The sequence below is a fragment of the Tamandua tetradactyla genome, chromosome X, assembly GCF_023851605.1.
Source record: "Tamandua tetradactyla isolate mTamTet1 chromosome X, mTamTet1.pri, whole genome shotgun sequence".
Taxonomy (NCBI): Eukaryota; Metazoa; Chordata; class Mammalia; order Pilosa; family Myrmecophagidae; genus Tamandua; species Tamandua tetradactyla.
In genome coordinates, this window is record NC_135353.1 from 84,683,679 (window position 1) to 84,706,382 (window position 22,704).

At 38.0% G+C, this 22,704-nt stretch overlaps 1 protein-coding gene across 4 annotated transcripts in view; it reads right to left on the reverse strand.

Moving 5' to 3' along the window:
- APOOL (apolipoprotein O like) overlaps nucleotides 1-22,704 on the reverse strand; it is a 331,599-nt gene continuing 308,895 nt past the window's right edge. For all 4 annotated transcript variants that reach the window (XM_077146717.1, XM_077146712.1, XM_077146710.1 and 1 more), the window contains one exon: nucleotides 1-135. In XM_077146717.1, coding sequence (XP_077002832.1) covers nucleotides 36-135 — 100 coding nt within the window. In that variant the 3' untranslated portion in view covers nucleotides 1-35. The remainder of the gene's footprint in view (nucleotides 136-22,704) is intronic.

Genomic DNA, 22,704 nt, shown 5'->3' on the forward strand with positions numbered 1-22,704 from the left:
AAACCTTTAATACTTGGATTTCATCTGAACATGTTCTATCTATTAGGCATTATTGGCTCTTCAGGAATTTGGTATCCAATTTGTTTTCTTTCTCTTGAATGTAGTTTGACTTTGGAGTCCTGATGTGAAAAAATTCTGCAAGGAAATTAAAAATATCAAGTGTAATTAAATGGTATTTAAACCATTTTAATTATCATTTACTATGTTTTTAGGTGTTAGAAAATTGGGTATATAAAATCTGAGTACTTTTAGAAATTTGTTAATCACTACTAAAAATTTGTAGTAAATTAAAACAACATGCAAAAATATTTTCTTTTGGTAAATGAATTGTTAGTTATTGTTAAATAACAATTTAATACTGTACTTGTAATAACATTCTTCCAGACATGTTTAGATATGCAATTCAGAGTCTCTGTACTAAAGTAGGAAACCAGCATTATGAGAGCAAGTTTACACAAGGAAAACAAAAACTCCTTTTTTGTGTGATTCTATATTACCAAAGTTCAAAATTAGATCATACACAGTGATGACTTTATTTACTGTATAACTGAAAAATTAAACTTGTTTTTTTGGGGGAGGAAGTACCCCACTTTTCTCTCATTGTATGATTATATGTACAAATTTTAAATTATAGCACCAAGTAGTTGTTTTTAAATTACATGTTATTGTAACAGCATTATTTATGCCATATTAGCCAGAGTTTTGCAGCTAGTATAGAATTGTCTTATGATAGAATTCTTGCTAAAACTTCCTCTAGAGAGGCTGGCCTCACTGTGTTTCAGGGCTTATCTGGCCTAGGAACCCATCTGGAAGTTGTAGGTTTCTGAAAAGTAGTCCTAGTGCATGGAAACTTTGTAAATCTTATATAAAGCCCTAAATGTTCTTTAGGTTTGACAGGAATGGTTTTGGTTATAGTTTGACAAGCTATGATAGGTAGCAATATCTAGCTTATACATGCATAAGAGTACCCTCCAGAGTAGCCTCTCACTCTATTTGAACTGTCTCAACTACTGATACCTTATTTGTTACATTTATTTTCCCCTTTTTGGTCAGTAAGAAATTGTTGATCCCGTAGTTCCAGGGCCAGGCTCATCCCTGGGAGTCATATCCCACATTGCCAGGGAGACTTTGACCCCTAGATGTCACGTCCACATAGGGGGGAGGGTAATGATTTCATTTGCAGAATTGGGCTTAGAGAGAGAGAGAGGCCACATCTGAGCAACAAAAGAGGTCCTCTGAAAGTAACTTGTAGGCATATAAGGTAATATAAGCTTCTTTGCTGCATAAATAAGCTTCTTAAGTGCAAGGCTCAAGATCAGTGACTTCGTCTATTGACTTGGGGGTCCCTAATGTTTGAGACAGTATCAGGGGTTTCCCTGGTGGTAAATTTTAATAGTCCCATATTATTTCTCCCATCCCTCAGGGGCTTTGCCAATACTTTTTGATTATCTTCTTAATGATGTTGCTTTTTGACAATGCAGGCACAAAAGGATAAATATTGTATGATCTCACTAATTTGAAACAATTAGAAAAAGCAAAAATAGTCATAATCTAGAATATAGTTTACCAGGGGAAGGGGGAGTAGGAATAGGGAATGGGATGTTAAGACTTAAAATGCACAGGGTTCTGATTTATAATGATGGAAATATTTTGGTAGTGGATGGTGATGATAGAACACAACATTGTGTACACAATTTAAACAACTGAAATATATATCTGAATGTGATTCAAAGGAAAAATGTTAGATTGCACATATGGTAACAATAAATTTTTTTTAAGAATACATGGAACTATACTACAGAAACAGTGAACCCTAAGTTAAACCATAGACTTTAATTAATAGTATAATTATTAAAATGTGCTATCAAGTATAACATGTTCCACACTAATGCAAGATGTAAATAATTGGGTTGTATAATATATCCTTCTACATCATGTGTCCAAAACCTTAGAATTATCATTTTCTAAGTAGTTGTATATCAGAACATGTAAGAACCAAAATACAAGACAATGTACTAGCACTTATAATTAATCTTGTGGTTACCTTTACCAGAGTCCTTTACTCTTTATGGCTGCTTTCATCTACTGTCTTGTATCCTTTTCTTTCAATGTGAAGAACTCTCTATTATTGCTTGTTAGACAGGTGTAGCGGTGGTATAATACCTTGATTTTTGTTTATCTGGGAATATTTTAACCTCTTTCTCATTTTGAAAGACAGTATCACTGAATATAATACTTTTAGTTGGCAATTATTTGCTTTCAGCACTTTAAATATGTTATCCCACTGCCTTCTTCCCTCCATGGTTTCTGATGAGAAATCAGTACTCTAACTTGATTGGGGATCCCTTGTAAATGAAATTTTGCTTTTCTCTTGCAGCTTTAAGTACTCTCTCCATGTCCTTGGCATTTGACAGTTTGATTACTATATGTCTGGGCATGGTTATCTTTGAGTGTATCCAGTTTGTAGTTTGTTAGGTTACTTGAATGTGACTTTGGTTAAGTTTGTGAAGTTTGCTGTCATAATTTCTTTGAATATTTCCTTTTTTTCCATTTTTCTATTTCTGAAGACCTTCTGGGATTCCCATAATACATATAGTGCTATGCTTTATGTTGTCACATAGGTCTCTTAGGCCATGTCCACTTTTCTTCATTCTTCTCCATTTCATTTCCTTCACTTGAACAATTTCAACTGTTTTATCCTTGAGTCCACTTATTATGCTTTCTTTTATTTCATATTTGATGTTGAAAACTTCTACAGAATTTTTTATTTCAGTTTCTTCAACTCCAATATTTCTGTTTGCTTCCTTTCTTAAAATTCTTTTCTTATAAAATATTTTTTACTGACAAATATTCACACACATACAGTCCATACATGGTGAACAATTAATGGCTCACAATATCATCACACAGTTGTATATTAATTACTGTGATCATTTTTAGAACATTTGCATCACTCCAGAAAAAGACAAAAAAAAGAAAGAAGCTCATACATCCCATATCACTTACTACTCTCTTTAATTGACCACTAGTATTTCATCTACCCAATTTATTTACCCCTTGTTATTCCTATTATTAATTTTATCCTTTTTTCACTCATTTCTCCATATCCTGGATAAAAGGAGCATCAGACACAGGGTTTTCACAATCACAAAATTACATTGTAAAAGTCATATCACTATAAAATCATCTTCAAGATTCAAGAGTACTGGAAAACAGCACAACAGTTTCAGGTACTTCCCTCCAGCCACTCCAATATACCATAAACTAAAAAGGAGTATCTATATAATGCTTAAGAATAACCTCCAGGATAGCCTCTTGGCACTGTTTGAAATCTCTCAGCCACTGAAATTTTATTTTGTCTCATTTCTCTCTTCCCCCTTTTGGTCAAGAAGTCTTTCTCAATCCCATGATACTGGGTCCTGGTGAATCCCAGGAATTCTGTCCCATGTTGTCAGGGAGAATTACACCCCTGGATCTTATGTCCCACATAACAGAGAGGGCAGTAAGTCCACCTGCTGAGTTGGCTTAGAAATAGGCCACATCTGAGCAATGAAAGGGGTTACTGTTAGACCTGCTTTTAAGTAGGCTTAGCTTATCCTTTGCAGAAGTAAGTTTCATAGGGGTGAACCCCAAGACCAAGGGCACAGCGTGTTGATTTGGTTGTCCCTATTGCCTGCAAGAATATCAGAAATTCTCCAAAATGGGGAAGTTGAATATTTCTTCCTTCTTCCCCAAACTCAAGGGCAATTTATAAATAATTTTTTATCCATTGCCCAGATTATTGAGACATATCAGGGCATCACACTAACCTGGACAAACCAATAAAATCTCCCAGCCTATTCAAGATTCCATGTACTTATGGTGTTCAACTAAACTGACCATAGAAGTTAAATTAGGTAATGCAAAACCCAAAATATAAGTTTTGCACCAACTAAACATCTCTCCCTTTGGTCCCAAAGAGAAGTTGAAGTTTTAAAATATGGAGGATATCATCCTTTACCTTGTATTCTGATTTATTACAGTTCTATCCAGAACAGTTTCATTCATCTCTCTAGATGAAGTCTGATCCCTTTTTCAACCTTTTAAACAGTTCCTGTATGGGGTACTGCTGATTTTCATAGCTTCAGCATTCTAACCCTGAGTCTCAAGTGTCACATAAATACTGGAAGTTGCTGGGAATGATCAGGTTACATATAAACAGCTCAGTATCTCATAATTTAGAAATAACAGTTACAAATCTTGAATATGTAAGAGCTTACAGTCTAGGACCCCTTACAATAGGCCACAACCTGATAACCCATGCTCTTGACTTCAGTTCACCAAGTTTTTATATTATAATTAGCCCATGTGAATGAGGCATGATAATGATAATGTTTGTCTTTTCGTTTCTGACATTTCTTTCAACATATGATCCTTAGGCTTCATTCACCTAGTTGCATGCCTCATAACTTCATTCCTTCTTGCAGCCACTCAGTTGTCCATCGTATGTATATACTACAGTTCTCCCTTCCATTCTTCAGTTATTATACCCTTAGGCCACCCCCATCCACTATGAATCATGAACACTGCCGCCAGAAACACCAGTATGCAAATGTCCATTCCTGTCCCCACACTCAGTTCCTCCAAGTACATACTGAGCAATGGGGTTTCAGGATCATATGGCAACGCCACCCCTAGCTTCCTGAGGAACCACCACACCACCCATCAAAGGGGCTGCCTCTCTCAGCTTCCCTACCAGCAGTGAATTATTACATCTCTTTCTCTGCCTTTTCTTTAGCACTTGTTTCTCTCTGTTCATTTTTAAACAGTTTTATTCACACATCATACAATCCAACCTAAGTAAATAGACATGACTTCACCACCATAATCTGTATGAAGACATTTTCTTTTCTTTCACAAATAACCCATACCCCTCCCCCATGCCCACCACCTTTGACATTTAGTTTTGGCATAATGCTTTTGTTACATTCAATGGAAGCATATTACAATGTTACTGTTGACTATAAACCCTAACTTGCACTGATTCTATTTTCCCCATATACCATCTTAAACACCTTGTAATGTTAGGACATTCATTTGTTCCCCCTCATGCAAAAATGTTTTTATATTTGTACATTTAATCACCGTCATTGTCCACTCTAAGCATTCCTAAGTTTAACCATCTCAGTCTTTATCCTGTATCTTTCCTTCTTTTTTCATTTGTGTCCCCAGCACTTCTCCCTCAATCGTACTCACATTCAGTTTCATTCAATGTACTTATATTATTATGCTACAATCAGGTAGTATTGTGCTATTCATTTCTGAATTTTTACAATCAATCCTGTTGAACAATCTGTGTTCATTCAGCACCAAGTGCCCAATCCATACCCTATTTCTATTTCCTGATAACCTGCGTTCTTAACTTCAGCTCCCCAATTCACTCATTAGTGTTAGTTCATATTAGTGAGACCATACAGTATTTCTCCTTTTGTTTCTGGCAATTTCACTCAGCATAATATCCTCAAGGTTCATTCACATTGTTATATGCTTCATGACTTTTTTCTGTCTTACAGCTGTATAATATTCCATTGTATGTGTTTACCACAGCTTGTTTAGCCACTCATCTGCAGATAGACATTTGGGCTGTATCCATCTCTTGGCAATCATAAATAATGTTGCTATAAACATCAGTTTGCAGCTGTCCATTTGTGTCTTTCCCTTCAGTTACTCTGAATATATACTCAGTAATGAGATTGCTGGATGATCTATGGCTATTCTACACTTAGCTTCCTGAGGAATTGCCAAACTGCCTTCCAGAGAGGTTGTAACATTTTATACTCCTACCAACAGTGGATAAGTGTGCCTCTTTCTCCACATCCTCTTCAACAGCTGTTGTCTTCTGTTTTGATAATGGCCATTCTAGTGGGTGTCAGATGCTATCTCATTGTGATTTTGATTTGCATTTCCCTAATAGCTATTGAAGTTGAGCATCTTTTCATGTGCCTTTTAGCCATTTGTATTTCCTCTTCTGAGAAGTGTCTGTTCATGTCTTTTGCCCATTTTAAAATTGGGTTGTTTGTCTTTTTGGTTGCACAGTTGAAGAATCTCTTTATATATTGTGGATACCAAACCCTCATCTGATATGTGGTTTCCAAATATTGTTTCCCATTGTGTAGGCTGCCTTTTTACTTTCCTGACAAATTTCTTTGATGCACAGAAGTGTTTAGTTTTGAGGAGATCATATTTATCTGTTTCTTTTTTCAATGCTCGTGCTTTGGGTGTAAGGTCCTGGAAACCACCTCCTACTGCAAGATTTATAAAATATTTCCCCACATTTTCTTCTGAAAGTTTTATGGTCTTAGCTCTAATATCTACATCTTTGATCTATTTTGAGTTAATTTTTGTATAAGGAGTGAGATATGGATACTCTCATTTTTTTTTTTGCGTATGGATGTCCTGTTCTCCAACCACAATTTATTGAAGAGCCTGCTCTATCCCAGGTGGGTTGGTGTAACCATATTTTCAAAGATCAATTCTCCATATATGATAGGATCTATATCTGAAAACTCAAGTCAATTCTGTTGGTCGCTTTATCTATCTTTATGCCAGTACCATGTTGTTTTGATCACTGTAACTTGGTAATATGCTTTAAAGTCAGGCTTTGTGAGACCTCCTACTTCATTTTTATTTCTCAAGGTATTTTTAACTATTCAGGGCACTCTGCCTTCCAAATAAATGTGGCTATTGGATTTCCTATTTCTGAAAAGTAAGTTGATGGGATTTAAATTGGTATTGCATTGAATCTACAAATCAATTTGCTTAGAATTGACATCTTAACTGTATTTAGTCTTCCAATCCATAAACACTGTATGCTCTTCCTTTTATTTAGGTTTTCCATGATTTCTTTTTGCCATTTCTTGTAGTTTTCTGCATCTAAGTCTTTTGTATTCTTAGTGAAATTTATTCCCAAATATTTTATTGTTTTTGGTTGCTATTTGCAAATGAAATTTTTTTTCTTGAACTCCTCCTCAGATTGTTCATCACTTATGTGTAAAAAATTACTGATTTCTTGGCATTGATCATGTACCCTGCCATTTACTATACTCATTTATTAGCTCTAGTAGCTTTGCTGAAGATTTTTTTTTTGGATTTTTGACATAATATCATGTCATCTGCAAACAGTGAGAGTTTTAATTCTTCCTTTTGGATGCCTTTTATTTCTTTTTCTTGTCTAATTTTTCTGGCTGGAACTTCCAACACAGTGTTGAATAGCAATGGTGGGAGTGGGCATCTTTGTCTTGTTCCTGATCTTAGAGGGAAAACTTTCAGTCTTTCTCCATTGTGGATGATGCTAGCTGTGGGTTTTTCATGTATTCCCTTTCTCATGTTGAGGAAGTTCCCTTCTATCCCTATCCTTTGAAGTGGTTTCATAAGAAAAGATACTGAATGTTGCCAAATGCATTTTCTGCAGCAATCAAGATGATCAGGGTTTTTTTCCACTTTGATTTGTTAATATGGTGTAGCACATTAATTAATTTCCTTATGTTGAACCAGACTTGCATACATGAAATAAATCCCACTTGGTCATAATGTATAAATCCTTTAATGTGCTGCTGGATTTGATTTGCAACTATTTTGTTGGGGATTTTTGAATCCATATTCCTTGCCTTCCAGTAAAATCTTAGCTATTTCAGTTAGTACTATTTTAGTTCTCTTTAAAGGGGATTTAATTGGACACAACTTAATAAGTGATCCCCAATATGTCATGGTCTTGTCTAATCCCCTCCCCTTGAGCACTGGCAGAACCTGTGACTTGTGTCTAGGCAATAGAATATGAAGAAGATTATGGGATAGTTACTTCTTTGATTAGATTATGTTACATAAGACTCCATCCTAACAGAATGGAGTAAGAGATTCTTCTTCTGTCATTGAAGTAAGCTGCAATATTGTAGAGGGTCTGTTAATAGTTACATAGTAACGGAAGGTGGAGCTGATGGCTAGGAAGGAAAGGAGTGGGGGAAGAGGGGATTTCAGTTCTATAACTGCAAGTAACTAGATTCTACAAACAACCATGTGAACTTGGAAGAAGACTTCAAACTCCAGATGAGAATGCAGCCTCCCAACACATCTGAGACCCTGAGCAGAGGACCCAGGTATGTCATCCCCAGACTCCTGACCCACAGAAATTGTGAGATAATAAACGTGTGTTAATTAGCTAAGTCTGTTATAATTTTTTGTTCAGCATTAGAGAACTAATACAAAGATGAAAACTGATTTCCTTGGGGTCACCTGCATTCAAGCTCAGCCAGTTACCTCACTATATTCTCAATATTAGTCTTCTTTTCTTATTCAGGTATTGTCTTTTAGGATTTCTCAATATATTGACCTATGCGTTCATTCCCACTGTTTCTTTTTCCATTTTCTTACTGAATTCACATGCCCATTATCAGTTCCCTGTTTCTTTCAAGTTTATCTTGCAAAATCAGTAGTTCACACAGATGGTATATCTAGCTAATATCTGCTAAGCACAGTAGAAAAATTGCTTTTGTTCAATCACACATTTCCCTCTTGCATAATCATTGTCATTTGCATTGTCTTAATTTACCTTTCAGAGGTCATTCATCCATCATATCACAGTGAGTTTTCATAGAAGGCTACTTTGCTATGTGTTCAACTCAACCATAATTGTCCACCCCCACCAGAAAAACACCTGAACGTGTAAACAAACACCAAGTATTCATTTTTGTGAATTATTCATATTTCTCTATAATTCATTGCATTTCTCAAGAAAATTTATAAAGATAGTTTTCAGGTAATGTATTAGCTAGAGTTCTCTAGAGAAACAGAATCAGCAGGAGATATCCATAGGTGTAAAATTTATAAAAGTGTCTCACATAACCATGGGAATGTAGAACCCAAGGTCTGTAGGGCAGGTCACAAGCTGGTAACTCTGATGAAGGTCTACAATGAACTCTTAGGAGTTCATGGTTGCTCAGCAACCATGGCAATGTGAGGGTCCAGGGTCTATAGGGCAGGCCACAAACTGGTCATTTCAATGAGGTTCCTCAATGAACTCTCAAGAAAGGCTGGCTGGACAGCCATAGGAATGGAAGAATCCAAAATCTCTAGGTCAGGCTGTGAAGCTGGTGACTCTGTGCAAAGGTCTGGATGAACTCCACAGAAGAAGCTCACCAGCTGAAGCAGGAAGAAGTGACTGCCTCTTCTGAATCCTCCTTAACAGCCTTCCAGTGATTAGATTAAGCATCACTTATTGCAGAAGAAACTCCCTTTAGCTGATTACAAATGCAATCAGCATGGATGAGGACAACATAATCATGATTTAAGCCCATGAAATGTCCACACAGCAACACAGGCCAGTGCTTGCCTGATCAGATGACTGGGCACCACCACCTGACCATGTTGACACATGAACATGACTATGACAGTCCACCTCTTGTCAACTTGGCAGCTACACACATCATCTTAAACCATACTTAATGTCTAAGTAGAAAACAATAATGGAGACTTTTTCCTTTCCCTAAAAATAGTCAGCTGTCTCACATACAACCATAAATTCATTAAACCTCCCCAGAATAAAGTGCAAGTCTTTGGATAATATTCATTTTTAAACATGATATCTTACAACTTAAATAGTATAACATGAACAAAACAACATTACAGCCCTTGTTTCTGTAACTGACCACGTGGTCATAGTTCATATTTATCACTACCTTCCTCACTACCCATTCCATGTTCCCTTATCCCTCAGCAAGCACCTTAGCTGGCCGTGGTTCTTTGCCTGGTGGGGTCACCCAAACCTTCATTCCTGAAGTTTCAGAGCCTTTGGTAGTCCTGCCTGGATTGTGTTGTTGCACTTTTCCACTGATTTTAATCACAGGGCATGGTAGTACAAAAAGATGCCCTAGAGGATCTCCTATATTCCAGGAAAACTCTTCTTTACCTCCATTGTGTAGTTGCAGCCTATTTCCACAAGATAGTCAGGGCCAGTTACCCCAGTCAGTAAAGTAACCCCCTTCTTGGCTTGTTGATCCAGGAGCGTGAGTAGCCCAAAGTGACCAGGTGGCAGTCTTAGATTCAGTTCAAGGGAATCATTATTCTTTCATGGGTGGAAGTACCCCCTCTTCTGAAACTAAAACCTGTAGACCAGCAGAGTTCAAGGTTGCAGGAACAGGAAACAAAAATTTTCCTAGTGGATTTCTAGGGGTAATAATGAGTGGTGCCACTCCCAATTCCAACCTGTGGTTACTGGACCCATGGATCTTGACTATGGGAAAGACAGCACCATACAGAGGATGCTGATTCAGAGCACACACAGCCTCCTGAAGAACATCACCCTGGCCCCACAATATATTGCCACCTAGGTGGCACTGTAATTGAGTTTTCAAAAGACCATTCCACTGTTGTAGCAATCCAGCTGCCTCTGGATGATGGGTAACATGGTAAGACCAGAGAATTCCATGAGCATGTGCCCATTCCTGCACTTCATTTGCTATGAAGTGGGTTCCTTGATCAGAAGCAATGCCATGTGTGATACCATGACAGTGGATAAGGCATTCTGTAAGTGCACAAATGGTAGTTTTGGCAGAAGCATTGCATGCAGAGAAAGCAAACCCATATGCAGAGTATGTGTCTATTCCAGTTAGAACAAATCATTCCCCTTCCATCATGGGAGTGATCCAATATAATCAACCTGCCACAGTGTACCTGGTTGATCACCTTGGGGAATGATACCACATCAGAGGCTGAGCGTGGGTCTCTGCCACTGGCAGAATAGGCACTCAGCAGTGGCTGTAGCCAGGTCAGCCTTGGTGAGTGGAAGTCCATGTTGCTGAGCCCATGCATAACCTCCATCCCTACCATCATGACCACTTTGTTCATGAACCGATTGGGCAATGACAGAAGTTGCTGGGGAAAGAGGCTGACTGCTATCCACAGAATGAGGGTCATCTTATCTACTTGATTATTAAAACCTTCCTCTGCTGAAGTAACCCTCTGATGCACATTTACATGGGCCATGAATACCTTCATGTTTTTAGCCCACTCAGAAAGGTTTATCCATATACATCTTCCCCAGAACTCTTTGTCACCAATTTTCCAATCATGCTCTTTCGAAGTCTCTGACCATCTGACAAACCATTAGCAACAGCCCATGAGTCAGTATGCAAATGCACCTCTGTCCAGTTCTCCTTCCAAGCAAAATGAACAACCAGGTGTACTGCTTGAAGTTCTGCCTACTTGGAGGATTTCTCTCACCACTGTCCTTCAGGAACATACCAGAAAGAGGTTGTAGTGATGCATCTGTCTACTTTCATGGGGTACCTGCATATTGTACAAAACCATCTGTAAATCAGGCCTGAGTTTCTTCTTCATCAGTCAATTCAATGTAAGGAACTCCCAAGAGGTCATAATTCTTGTCTGGGAAAGAGAAGGTAATGTGGTAGGAGTGGAGATCATGGTCATTTGTCCTACTTCCTCATATAACTCACTTGTGCCTTCAGGACCTGCTCAGGCTCTATCTCATATATACCATTTCCATTTTGTGATAGAGTGCTGCTGTGCATGCCCAACTTTATGGCTTGGTGGGTCAGACAACACCCAGCTCATGTTAGGCAACTCAGGTCTCATGGTAACTTGATGGCCCATGGTTAAGCATTCAGTCTCTACTAAGGCCCAGTAGCAGGCTAAAAGCCGTTTCTCAAAAAGAGTAGTTATCTGCAGCAGATGGTAAGTCTTTGCTCCAAAATCCTAAGGGTCTGTGTTGTGATTCTCCTATAGGGGCCTGCCAAAGGCTCCAAACAGCATCTCTATTTACCACTGACACTTCAACCACCATTGGATCTGCCGGATCATATGGTCTGAGTGGCATAGCAGCTTGTGCAGCAGCCTGGACCTGTCACAGAGCCTCTTCTTGTTCAGGTCCCCACTCAAAATTAGCAGCTTTTCTGGTCACTCAATACATGGGTTGGAGTAGCACACCCAAATAAGGAATATGTTGTCACCAAAATCCAAAGAGACAAACTAGGCATTGTGCCTCTTTTTTGGTGGTAGGAGGGGCAAGATGCAGCAACTTATCCTTCAACTTAGAAGGGATATCTTGACATGCCCCACACCATTGGGCACCTAGAAATTTCCCTGAGGTGGAAGGCCTCTGTATTTTTGTTGGATTTATCTCCCATCCTCTGACATGCAAATGCCTTACCAGTAAGTCTAGAGTAGTTGCTACTTTTTTCTCACTAGACCCAATCAACATGTTATCATCAATATAATGGACCAGTGTGATGTCTTTAGGAGGGAGAAATGATCAAGGTACCTGTGCACAAGATTGTGACATAGGGCTGGAGAGTTGATATAGTCCTGATGTAGGACAGTGAGAGTATATTGCTGACTTTTCCAGCTGAAGGTAAACTGTTTCTGGTGGTCCTTACTAACAGCTATTGAGAAAATAGCATTTTCCAGATTATTCGCTGCATACCAAGTACCAAGGGATGTATTGATTTGCTCAAGCAATGATACCACATCCTGAACAGCAGCTGCAATTGGAGTAACCACCTGGTTAGTTTATAATAATCTGCTGTCATCCTCCAAGACCTTTGTGTTTTCTTCAAAGGCCAGATAGGAGAGTTGAATGGGGATGTGGTGGGAATCACCACCCCTACATCCTTCAAGGCCTTAAGAGTGGTAGTAATCTTTGCAATCCTTCCTGGAATCTGTTACTGCTTCTGATTTACTATATTGCTAGGTAGGGGTAGTTCTAATGGCTTCCACTTGGCCTTTCCTACCATAATAGCCCTCACTCCATTAGTTAGAGAGCCAATGTAGAGATACTGCCAATTGCCCAGTATATCTATTCCAATTGTGCATTCTGGAACTGGGGAAAAAACTACAGAATGGGTCCAGGGGCCCACTGGACCCTCTGTGAGATAGACCTGAGCTAAAACTCCATTGATGACCTGACCTCCATAAGCCCCCACTCTGACTGGTGGACCAGTGTGATATTTTGGGTCTCCTGGAATTAATGTCACTCTGAATCAGTGTCTAATAATCCCCAAATATTAGACCATTTCCTTTTCCCAAATGCACAGTAACCCTGGTAAAAGGCCATTGATCTCCTTGGGGAAGGCTTGGAGAAAGATTAACATGTAAATTTACGGCAATGTAAGAGCGCCCATCACCAAAGTAGGACCTGGGCTCCTTCTCATTCAAGGGGCTCTGGGTCTGTAAACTGTCTCAAGTCTGGAAATTCATTAAGGGGCCATAACTCTGTTTTTGTAATGCAAGTTAGACTTCTGTTCACTTGACCTAGAGCTCTTTTGTTTATGCAGCTTGTTCTAGTTTACTAGCTGCTAGAATGCAATATACCAGAAATGGAGTGGCTTTTTAAAAGGGGAACTTAATGAATTGCTAGTTTACAGTTCTAAGGCTGAGTAAATATCCCAATTAAAATAAGCCTATAGAAATGTCCAATCAAAGGCATCCAGGGAAAGATACCTTGGTTCAAAAAGGCCAGTGAAGTTCAGGGTTTCTCTCTAAAGTGGAAGGGCACATGGTGAACATAGTTGGAGTCTTTCTTTCATCTGGAAAGGTACATGGTGAACACGTTCAGGGTTCCTCTCTCATCTGGAAGGGTACATGGCAAACATGGTATCATCTGCAAGCTTCTTCTCCTGGCTTCCTGTTTCATGAAGCTCCCCAGGAGGCATTTTCCTTCATCTCCAAAGGTCACTGGCTTTTGGACTGTCTGCTTCGTGGTGCTGCAGCACTCTCTGCTCTCTCAGAATCTCCAGTCTCCAAAATGTTTCCTCTTTTATGGGACTTCAGAAACTAATCAAGACCCACCTGAATGGGTGAAGACATGTCATCACCTAATCCATCTTAACAACCATTCTCGATTACATCACATCTCCAGGGAGATGATCTAATTACAATTTCAAATATACAATGCTGAATAGGGATTAGAAGAAATGGCTGCCTTTACAAAATGGGATTAGGATTAAAACATGGTTTTCTAGGGGCACACATCCTTTCAAATCAGCACACAGCTCAAACTAAATTTAGTAGACTGCCCATCTGTACTTCTAGGTACACCATGACCTAGTAGCCAATACTACAAGTCTGTGCAAGTCAGATTATTTTGACTTTTGCTTTGAGTCTGCTGTCCATTATGATAGCCACATCCATCTTGTCTTTCGTGATTAAGTGCTGTTACCTGGCTTCTACCAATTTGAGATCCAATCATCCCCATGGTGGTTAAAGATTCCAGCTCATTGACAGCAGTTCCAACAGCTATATCTGACCTACAGAGAAGGGCAACTACAGAACTCTTCAGGGAATTGGTGCTAGTCTCACAAATTTATTTCTCACTGTTCTGGTAAAAAGTGCATCTTCTGGACATTCCTGGTGTATATGAGCAGACATTCAAAGATAAATCCACTCTAACATTCCAATCTCTCCAAGTTATTGGATTCCCTCATCTACATTATACCAGGGCAGTTCTGGTATTTCAACCTCAGGTAATGTCAGCCACCTTTTGATCCATGTTTCATCCAACCATCCAAACAAATTTTTAATGCCTTTTCTAACCCCTTAAGCAATAACATTGAATACAGAATCTCTGCTTAGTGGGCCCATACCAATAAATTTAGCCTGATCTAGCTGTATATTCTTCCCACCATTGTCCCATACCCTTAAAACCCATTGCCACACATATTCCCCTGAATTCTAAGTATTTAAATTGGAAAACTCATGCAGTTCTTTTAGAGAATAATGTAACTCCTCATGGGTGACACTTTGTACCTCACCTTTTGGGGCCTGTTGGGAGTTTAGTCTAGTTATAGGTCTGGAAGAAATGAAGGGTGGTGGGAATAGGTCATGAGAAGAATTAGAAGTATCTTCCAAGTCAGTTGCTTCAGGGCATTCATTTGCAGTTTCATTTGGTGAAACATGATTAATCAGTCTAGGACTAAGCCTTTCAGATGGAGGTTGAGTGGCCAATTCCTCAGAGCAAGCTGAAGGTGGGATGGCTATGTCCTCAGGGCAGACTATTACAGGGTTATGTAGAAAAGACTCAGCATGACCTAAGGTTTCCACCTCTCCATTGACATCATTATCAATCCATATATTGCCATCCCATTTTTCAGGGTCCCACTCCTTTCCAATAAATGCCGTCACTTTAATGGAAGACACTATGGAAGATTGAGATTTCAGTTTGTGTTGTAAAGTAGATTCTGAGTCTCATTTTTGGAGATCTCAACTCTGCAGCTATAGGAAATAAGATTTTCCTTCAGGACAATCATAAAAACATTTACATCTGTCATATGGTATGTAAGCTTCTCATTTGAAACCTTAAGCTCATCCCTTTCACTCATTAATATATGCAGCATATCTAACAACAACCAGCCAACATTTCTACACCTCCTACTTCCACAAAACTTCATAAAGGTGTCAAAAACATTATTTCCCAGAGCCTGGTTTCATACAAGCAAAGCACTAAGAAGAATTCAATGGTGATATTTTGACTATCTCTTTTCCCACCTTGCCCTATGGATTTGTAGTGTCATTCTAATTACAGGAAACAAAGTCCTTTATGCCTTTGAGTCTAGTCAGAGTAAAAAAACAATTGTAAAACTCCATTTTTAAGATTCTGTTTCTTAAGAACCACTCCGGGTACCAAGCTGTATTAGGCTTTCAAGAGAAACAGAATAAACAGGAGATATCTGTAGATACAAAATTCATAAAAGGGCCTCATGAAACCATGGGAATGTAGAGTTCAAGGTGTTTAGGGCAAGCCTCAAGCTAATTACTCCAATGAAGGTCTGCAACAAACTCTCAAGAGAGGCTGGTTGGACAACCATGGGAATGTAAGGGTCCAAGGTCTGTAGGGGAGGTCACAAGCTAATAACTCTAATGAAGTTCCTTAATGAACTCTCAGGAGAGGCTGGCTGGACAGCCATAGGAATGGAAGAATCAAAAATTCTTAGGGCAGGCTGTGAAGCTGGTGACTCCAATGAAGGTCTGGATAAACTCCACAGGAGAGATTTTTTTGCTGAAACAGGAAGAAATGACTGTTTCTTCTGAATCCTTCTTAAAAGCCTTTCAATGATTCATTTCCCAGGGCCTATCCTTGCAAGAAAAAGAAAAAAAACCCTTTTGGTGATTAGATTAAGCATCACTCATGGCAGAAGACACTCCTCTTAGCTGATTACAACTGCAATCAGCTGTCAATGTAGTCAATATAATCATGACTTAAGTCTATGAAATGTCCTCATAGCAACATTGGCTAAATGACTGGGCACCACCACCTGACCAAGTTGACACATGAACCTAAGCATGACAGGTGATAATCCAGCTCATTAAATCATTCTCTGATTGCTGTTTTTAAATATTTCTACTGAGAAACACAGTTTTAATTTTGTACTCATGGTTAGCAATGTATTAAGTATACTAAAACACAGAATAGCAGTTGCCTTGTAAAATTATGACAATTTAATGATTATAACAGAAGATCATTTCAACTCTGAGTTAGTCTCATGGAATTTGAACAGCTTTCCTTTGATCTTAAATCTCCTTTCTAATATTCACAAATTTGAAGTGTTATATATATAAATATATGCTATGCCTTTGACCCCTCATATTTTCTAATCCCATTTTACAAAATGAAATAGTAGTGATATAGTCATATAAGGCAAACTTCATGTCTTTTCTTGACTGATTCTATCATATTTTTTTTATATATAGTGAAGTCTTAGCATTCATTATATTACCTTTAATTCAATTATGGTGATGATAACCACATATAAATTGAGATGCAAAATACATACGAAGTTTGGTTTCATGTGCATAGTTGAACAAACACTTGCTCCCATAATTTGCATCAGGTTTAGATGTTCCCTGATAGCCATCCCAATTACAAGCTGGATTAGGACTGTCCTCTCTGGGCTCATGTGTCATAAAGCTATTCTCAATGAAAAAACAAAAGGAAAAATTTAAGAACACTTATAAAAAGTCATTTTCATAGTGTTGAGTGTTATGATGATATAAATTGTTATGACCATATTCTCTAAGAAGGAAATAAATGACATCACTTGGAAATCACATTAGATTTATGTAATAGATACAATAAAACAATGGCACCCTTATAAATCTGAAGAAGCTAAATGATTCTCCTTATATTTATATATCACTAGACCTAGGGATTTTGTTGGGAAATATTTCTTAATTTACTTTTTCTCAGAATGTCTGAGAAATTATGATACTTTGAAAGAGAAATGAATGAAGTATAATTTAAAGATCTTACAGATTAATTTTCGTCAATGTTGACTTTTTCTCAGAAAGTATTTTAAAGAATTGTCTTCTACTTCGATATAAACATCATTATGTAGAAAGATGTTTCTACAAACATCTTTCTACATAATGTTTCTACAAAGTTTAGAAACTTTGTTAACCGTGATTACAGCCTTTCCTCTCTGCAACCCCCTCCTACCAAAAAATGAATATCTAAATTAAAATTCTCTACCAAATTCTTCCCAAATAAGATTCTACTTTCTCTCTTCCTCAGTATTTACCAACCTTGACTTCCTTTAAAGGGATAGCTTACTGAGCCGACAATGGCGGCTCAAGTGGCAGAATTCTCACCTGCCATGCTGGAGACCCAGGTTTGATTCCTGGAGCCTGCCCATGCCAAAGAAAAAAAAGGGATAGCTTACTTGTAATTTCTTCCAGAGAATTGTGGTGTCAGAGATACAGAACTTCTAGGAAAGGTCCTCTGAAGAGATGCGCTCCAGAGATTCTGCTGCTGGAGCTTTGGTATTTTGTTTTTTTAAGGAAGAAAGAGGGTTAACCACAATTTTAAGTAAATTTGAAACACAATAGCTCACTTTGATTCTACATGCTAAATATTTAAATTTCAAGACACCTCCAGGTTAATTCTAAAATAAATGACAAATAAAGGCAATTAAATGCAATGGTTTAGGTTGTATGTTAATAATTTAACAAGTCTCTCTACGTTTTTTGTGTCTCCTTATCTATTTATGATAGAGAATGGATTAATGAATGGGAAATGTAAATGAAGGATCTGTTACAGCCTCCACTTTTTTGTTTTTGTGACCTTCCAGCCAAAAAGATTAAGTTTAAATCCCCCTTCCTATTATCATATTGTAAAGAATACTTATCCCTCAAAGGAACACAGTTGACAAAAATAACTAGATGTAGAATAAATATACAGGTTGAGCATAGAGAGATGCAGCATCAAACAGCCACAGCATACTGCAAAGAACATTGGAGAGAAGTTAATCTATACAAATCAAGTGATAAAGACTTGGTACTTAAAGATCATACTTTGAGTAAGTACATAAGCAAAGACTGAATTGTAGGAATATAGTCACTGAAGCAAAAAATTGACATTTTAATACAGACATGATGTATACAACAGTATATCTAGAATAGGTTTCATAGAGCCTATGCTTATCTCTACACCTGTTATGAGTAGGTACATAACATTTCAGCATGGCCATTTTAATGGAGTCATTCTGAAATCAAGGATAATTTTATGTGGTTACTTCAATGTAACTATTTTGACATGTAGAAATTTTGATGCAATCTATAAAATTTTCCTGATTCAAAAAAATGTTAAATAGTATGTGATATTGACAACATCATCCACCCCCTAAGCTTCAGTTCATCCCCAAATAATATATGGGGTGGGATAAGGGCGGGATCCCATGTGAAATGGGGGTTGGGAATAATATCACGAATGAGATAGAGGTTAAGTAAGTCTGGAAAGACAAATACAAACAGGAAGAATGAGACAGACCCAATATTTCTCCCCCATGGTTTTTGTCTTTGGGCTTTTCTTTTCTGCTTTGTTTTCACAATCTTCTTTAAAATAAAACAAAAAACCACAACAAAACAAAAAAAGAATACCATGATTCTTGAAAGTTTGATTTCAATGGAGCTTGGCAATAAAGCTTCAGTTATGTCTGCAGACAATCCCTCTGATCTTTTCTCCCTGATGTCATAGTAGACAAATCTAAAGTTCCTAACCATTCCATGCTTAAAGTCTTAAAGGGGCTACTTTTCCTTCCATGGTGGGCCTAACTTCACTGGCCAGATCTCTTTCTCCAGCAGGCAAGAGAGAAATAATACATGATGAGATAGAAAGAGATCTATCTAAAATTTACACATGGGGGTCAGAATAACAGATTCTTTAGCTTTAGCAGTATGAGTGTATTAGGGAGTAGGATCACATAAAAATTAGTAGGGGGTCTCAGCATTTAGAGGGACTGTGTACCTCCTATTTGTCCTGCATTGGCTTAAAGTTAAGCTCATTAATACATACCAGACTTTTAATTTAACTAGATAGAATAGTGTCTCTGACAGAGCTCAAGGGTTGAAAACTGTAGAAGGCAGGGCCAGAAGGATTCTGACATGGTGAGATTATTTGAAATTAGGCCCTAGGGGTGATAGTGGTGGGAGTGATGATAGGAGTATGGCACTCTTCTCTCATAATCACATGAGGCTTCAGAAATAACAGCAGTCAGTTAATAAAGACAGTTTCTTCCAGAAAAAGTGGCTATATCAGGCCCTTGTGGTAAGATGACAGTACACTTTATTTCCAAATCATAGCACTTATAAGAGTGACAGGAGAAGCTATTAACATTTAAACTGGAACAACTGACACAAACTAGGACTGTCCTGGTCACCCTACCTCGAAGTCACTGTTGTTAGACCCAAAGGTAAGCCTCCCCATATCTCCAGAAACACATTCAATGTGGGTTCTGTTTATTCATTAATAGAAATTCCTCTTCCGTATATTATTTCAGAAAAGTTTGAAATGACCTATTCAGTTTTAGTTAAGTATAATCATGGGTTCCATTTTTGAGCACCCACACTGAGGTTGACTCTGTAAGGGTGTGGGGCTGATGTGTCCTGTATAGCATTAAGCCAGCTTGACATTTCAAAGGAAAAAGATAAAGCTACTGGAGGGGCCTCTTAGGAAATGATGAGATAGGAAAGTCACAAAGCTCCATCTAAGTTCACAGGGTCAAATTTCATCTGGAGGTTAGGAAGAGAAAAGAAATAAAGATAAATATCTGAGCTCACTGATGACATTTCAAAGAGCAAACAATTTACATGCAAGAAGACACACTTGAGTACTTCTAGTCCATCTGATCCATTTGGAACAGACTGTCTAGGTAACCCAAGTACTGGAATTCATACCTATTCATTTTCCTCCCGAAGGTCATGACATTTTTCCAGTTGTTACAGAGTAAAGACTGTTATCTATGGTAGCAATACCTGGAACCAGGCCTTTACTACACCTTGGAGGGCTAGATGAGCTTCTGAGACAAATGGTTTTAAAATTTATGGTCAAAAGTCTCCAGAGGGTTCAACAGCACTACCCAATCATCCTATAATTACCTAGTTAATTTATTCTTCCACACTCTGAGACAGCTATTTCAACTTTCAACACCACCTCTGTTCTCAAACCTCTAACTTCTCTTCTGTATTCTTTTTTTTTTTTTTTAACATTTTATAGTATAGTATACCATATATACAAAGCAAAGCAATAAAAAAGCAATAGTTTTCAAAGCACTCTTCAACAAGTAGTTACAGGATAGATCCCAGAGTTTGTCATGGGCTACAATATTGTCTTCTCAGATTTTTCCTTCAAGCTGCTCCAGAATATAGGAGGCTAGAAGGCTTAAATGTTTTTTTATCATCACAATCAACATTTTGTCCTTTTATTGTGAAAAATAACATATATACAAAAAAATAAATTTCAAAGCACAGCACCTCAATTAGTTGTAGAACATATTTCAGGGTTTGACATGGGTTACAATCCCATAATTTTAGGTTTTTACTTCTTCTGCTCTAAGATACTGGTGACTAAAAGAAATATCAATGTAATGATTCAGCATTCAATTCATTTCTTAAATCCTATCTTCTCTGCATAACTCCACTATCACCTTTGATCTTTCCATCCTTCTCTTTAGGGGTATTTGGGCTATGGTTATTCTAACTTTTTCATATTGGAAGGGTCTGTCCAATAAGGTAAGGATATGGAACTATCTGATGTTCTGGACAGGTTGGGCTCTCTAGCTTTCAGGATTTATCTGGACGAGGGAGCCATGTGGAGGTTGTAGGTTTCTGGAAAATTACTCTGGTGCATGGAACTCTTGTGGAATCTTATAAATTGCCCTAGGTGTTCTTTAGGATTGGCTGGAATTGTCCTGGTTGGAGTTTGGCAGGTTATGATAGGTAGCAAGGCCTTAATTACATAAGAGCAACCTCCAGAGTAGCATCTCAGCACTATTTGAACTAACTCTGCCACTAATACTTGGCAGAGTATTATTACTTACACTTCTTTTCCCCTTTTGGTCAGGATGGAATTATTGATTCCATGGTGCCAGGGCCAGATTCATACTTGGATGTCATCTCCCATGTTACCAGGGAGACTTTCACCCCTGGATGTCGTGTCCCATGTAGGGGGATGGGCAATGATTTCACTTGCAGGGTTGGGCTTAGAGAAAGTGAGGCCACATCTGAGCAACAAAAGACACTCTCCAGAAATAACTCTTAGGCATACACATAGATAGCCTAAGCTTCTCCTCTATCTGTGTAAACTTCACAAAAGTAAGCCTCAGGATCGAGGGTATGACCTATTGATTTGGGAGTCCCTAAAGTTTGGCATAGGATCAGGGGATTCCTTGATGGTAAGGTTTAATAGTTTCATATTCATTCTCCCATCCCTCAAGGGACTTTACCAAAATTTTTTGATTATCTGCTTAATATACTTTAGCACATATTCGGGTATTACAATAATCTATGCAGGATTAAAGGAACTCTTTCTTATTCTGCGCTCCCTGTGTTTCAATTATTCAAATAAGCTATACAGATATGTTGAGTTAGATTATGTGTTACTAAAAATTTCAGTTCCAGACCAAATAAACCTTTCTTCCTTTGGTCTCAAAGAGTAGTGTGGTTCTAAAATATAGACACTGTCTTCCTTACCCTTGTGTTCTGAATTACTTTAACTCCAACCTGATCAGCTTCATTCTTCTCTACATATATCAGGTTTTATATATATATATATCAGTCTCTCAAAATCCAGAAATAGTAATCACCACTCTGGACTTAATGTATCTGCTCTAAAAGTTTACAATATGCACCCCTGTTTTCTTATAAGCATTTTCTAAAAGTGACCATACCATTGTTGTTCTTTTGTTACTAGCTTTTTTTTTTGCCTCACCAAATGTCCCACATGTTCATTCATATTGTTGCATGTTTCATGACTTTGTTCCTTTTTGTAATAGAGCAATCTTCCTTCATAAGTACACACCATTGTTTGCCAAGCTACTTCTCAGTCAGTGCATCCTTCAGCCACCTGCATTCATCAGGCATCATGTGTAGTTCCCAAAGTCCACAGTCCATCAACGTTCTCAATTTTAAATAATTGCATTATTCCCAAGAGAAAGAAAAGCAATAAACACACGCTCACCAAGTGGGAAATCTAAACCTCCTCTTAACTCTTGTCCCTTCCCCATTATTTACCTTTGCTATTGCTGTAGTAGTGCTGATGGTTTCCCTTTGAACATAGCTCATAGCATGCAATAGCAGTTTTCCCCCTGTACCCTGGACTTAAGATATGATTTTGTACATGAGTCGTATCTTTCAAGTAATTCTTGTGAGAACTAATTCATACTTCTA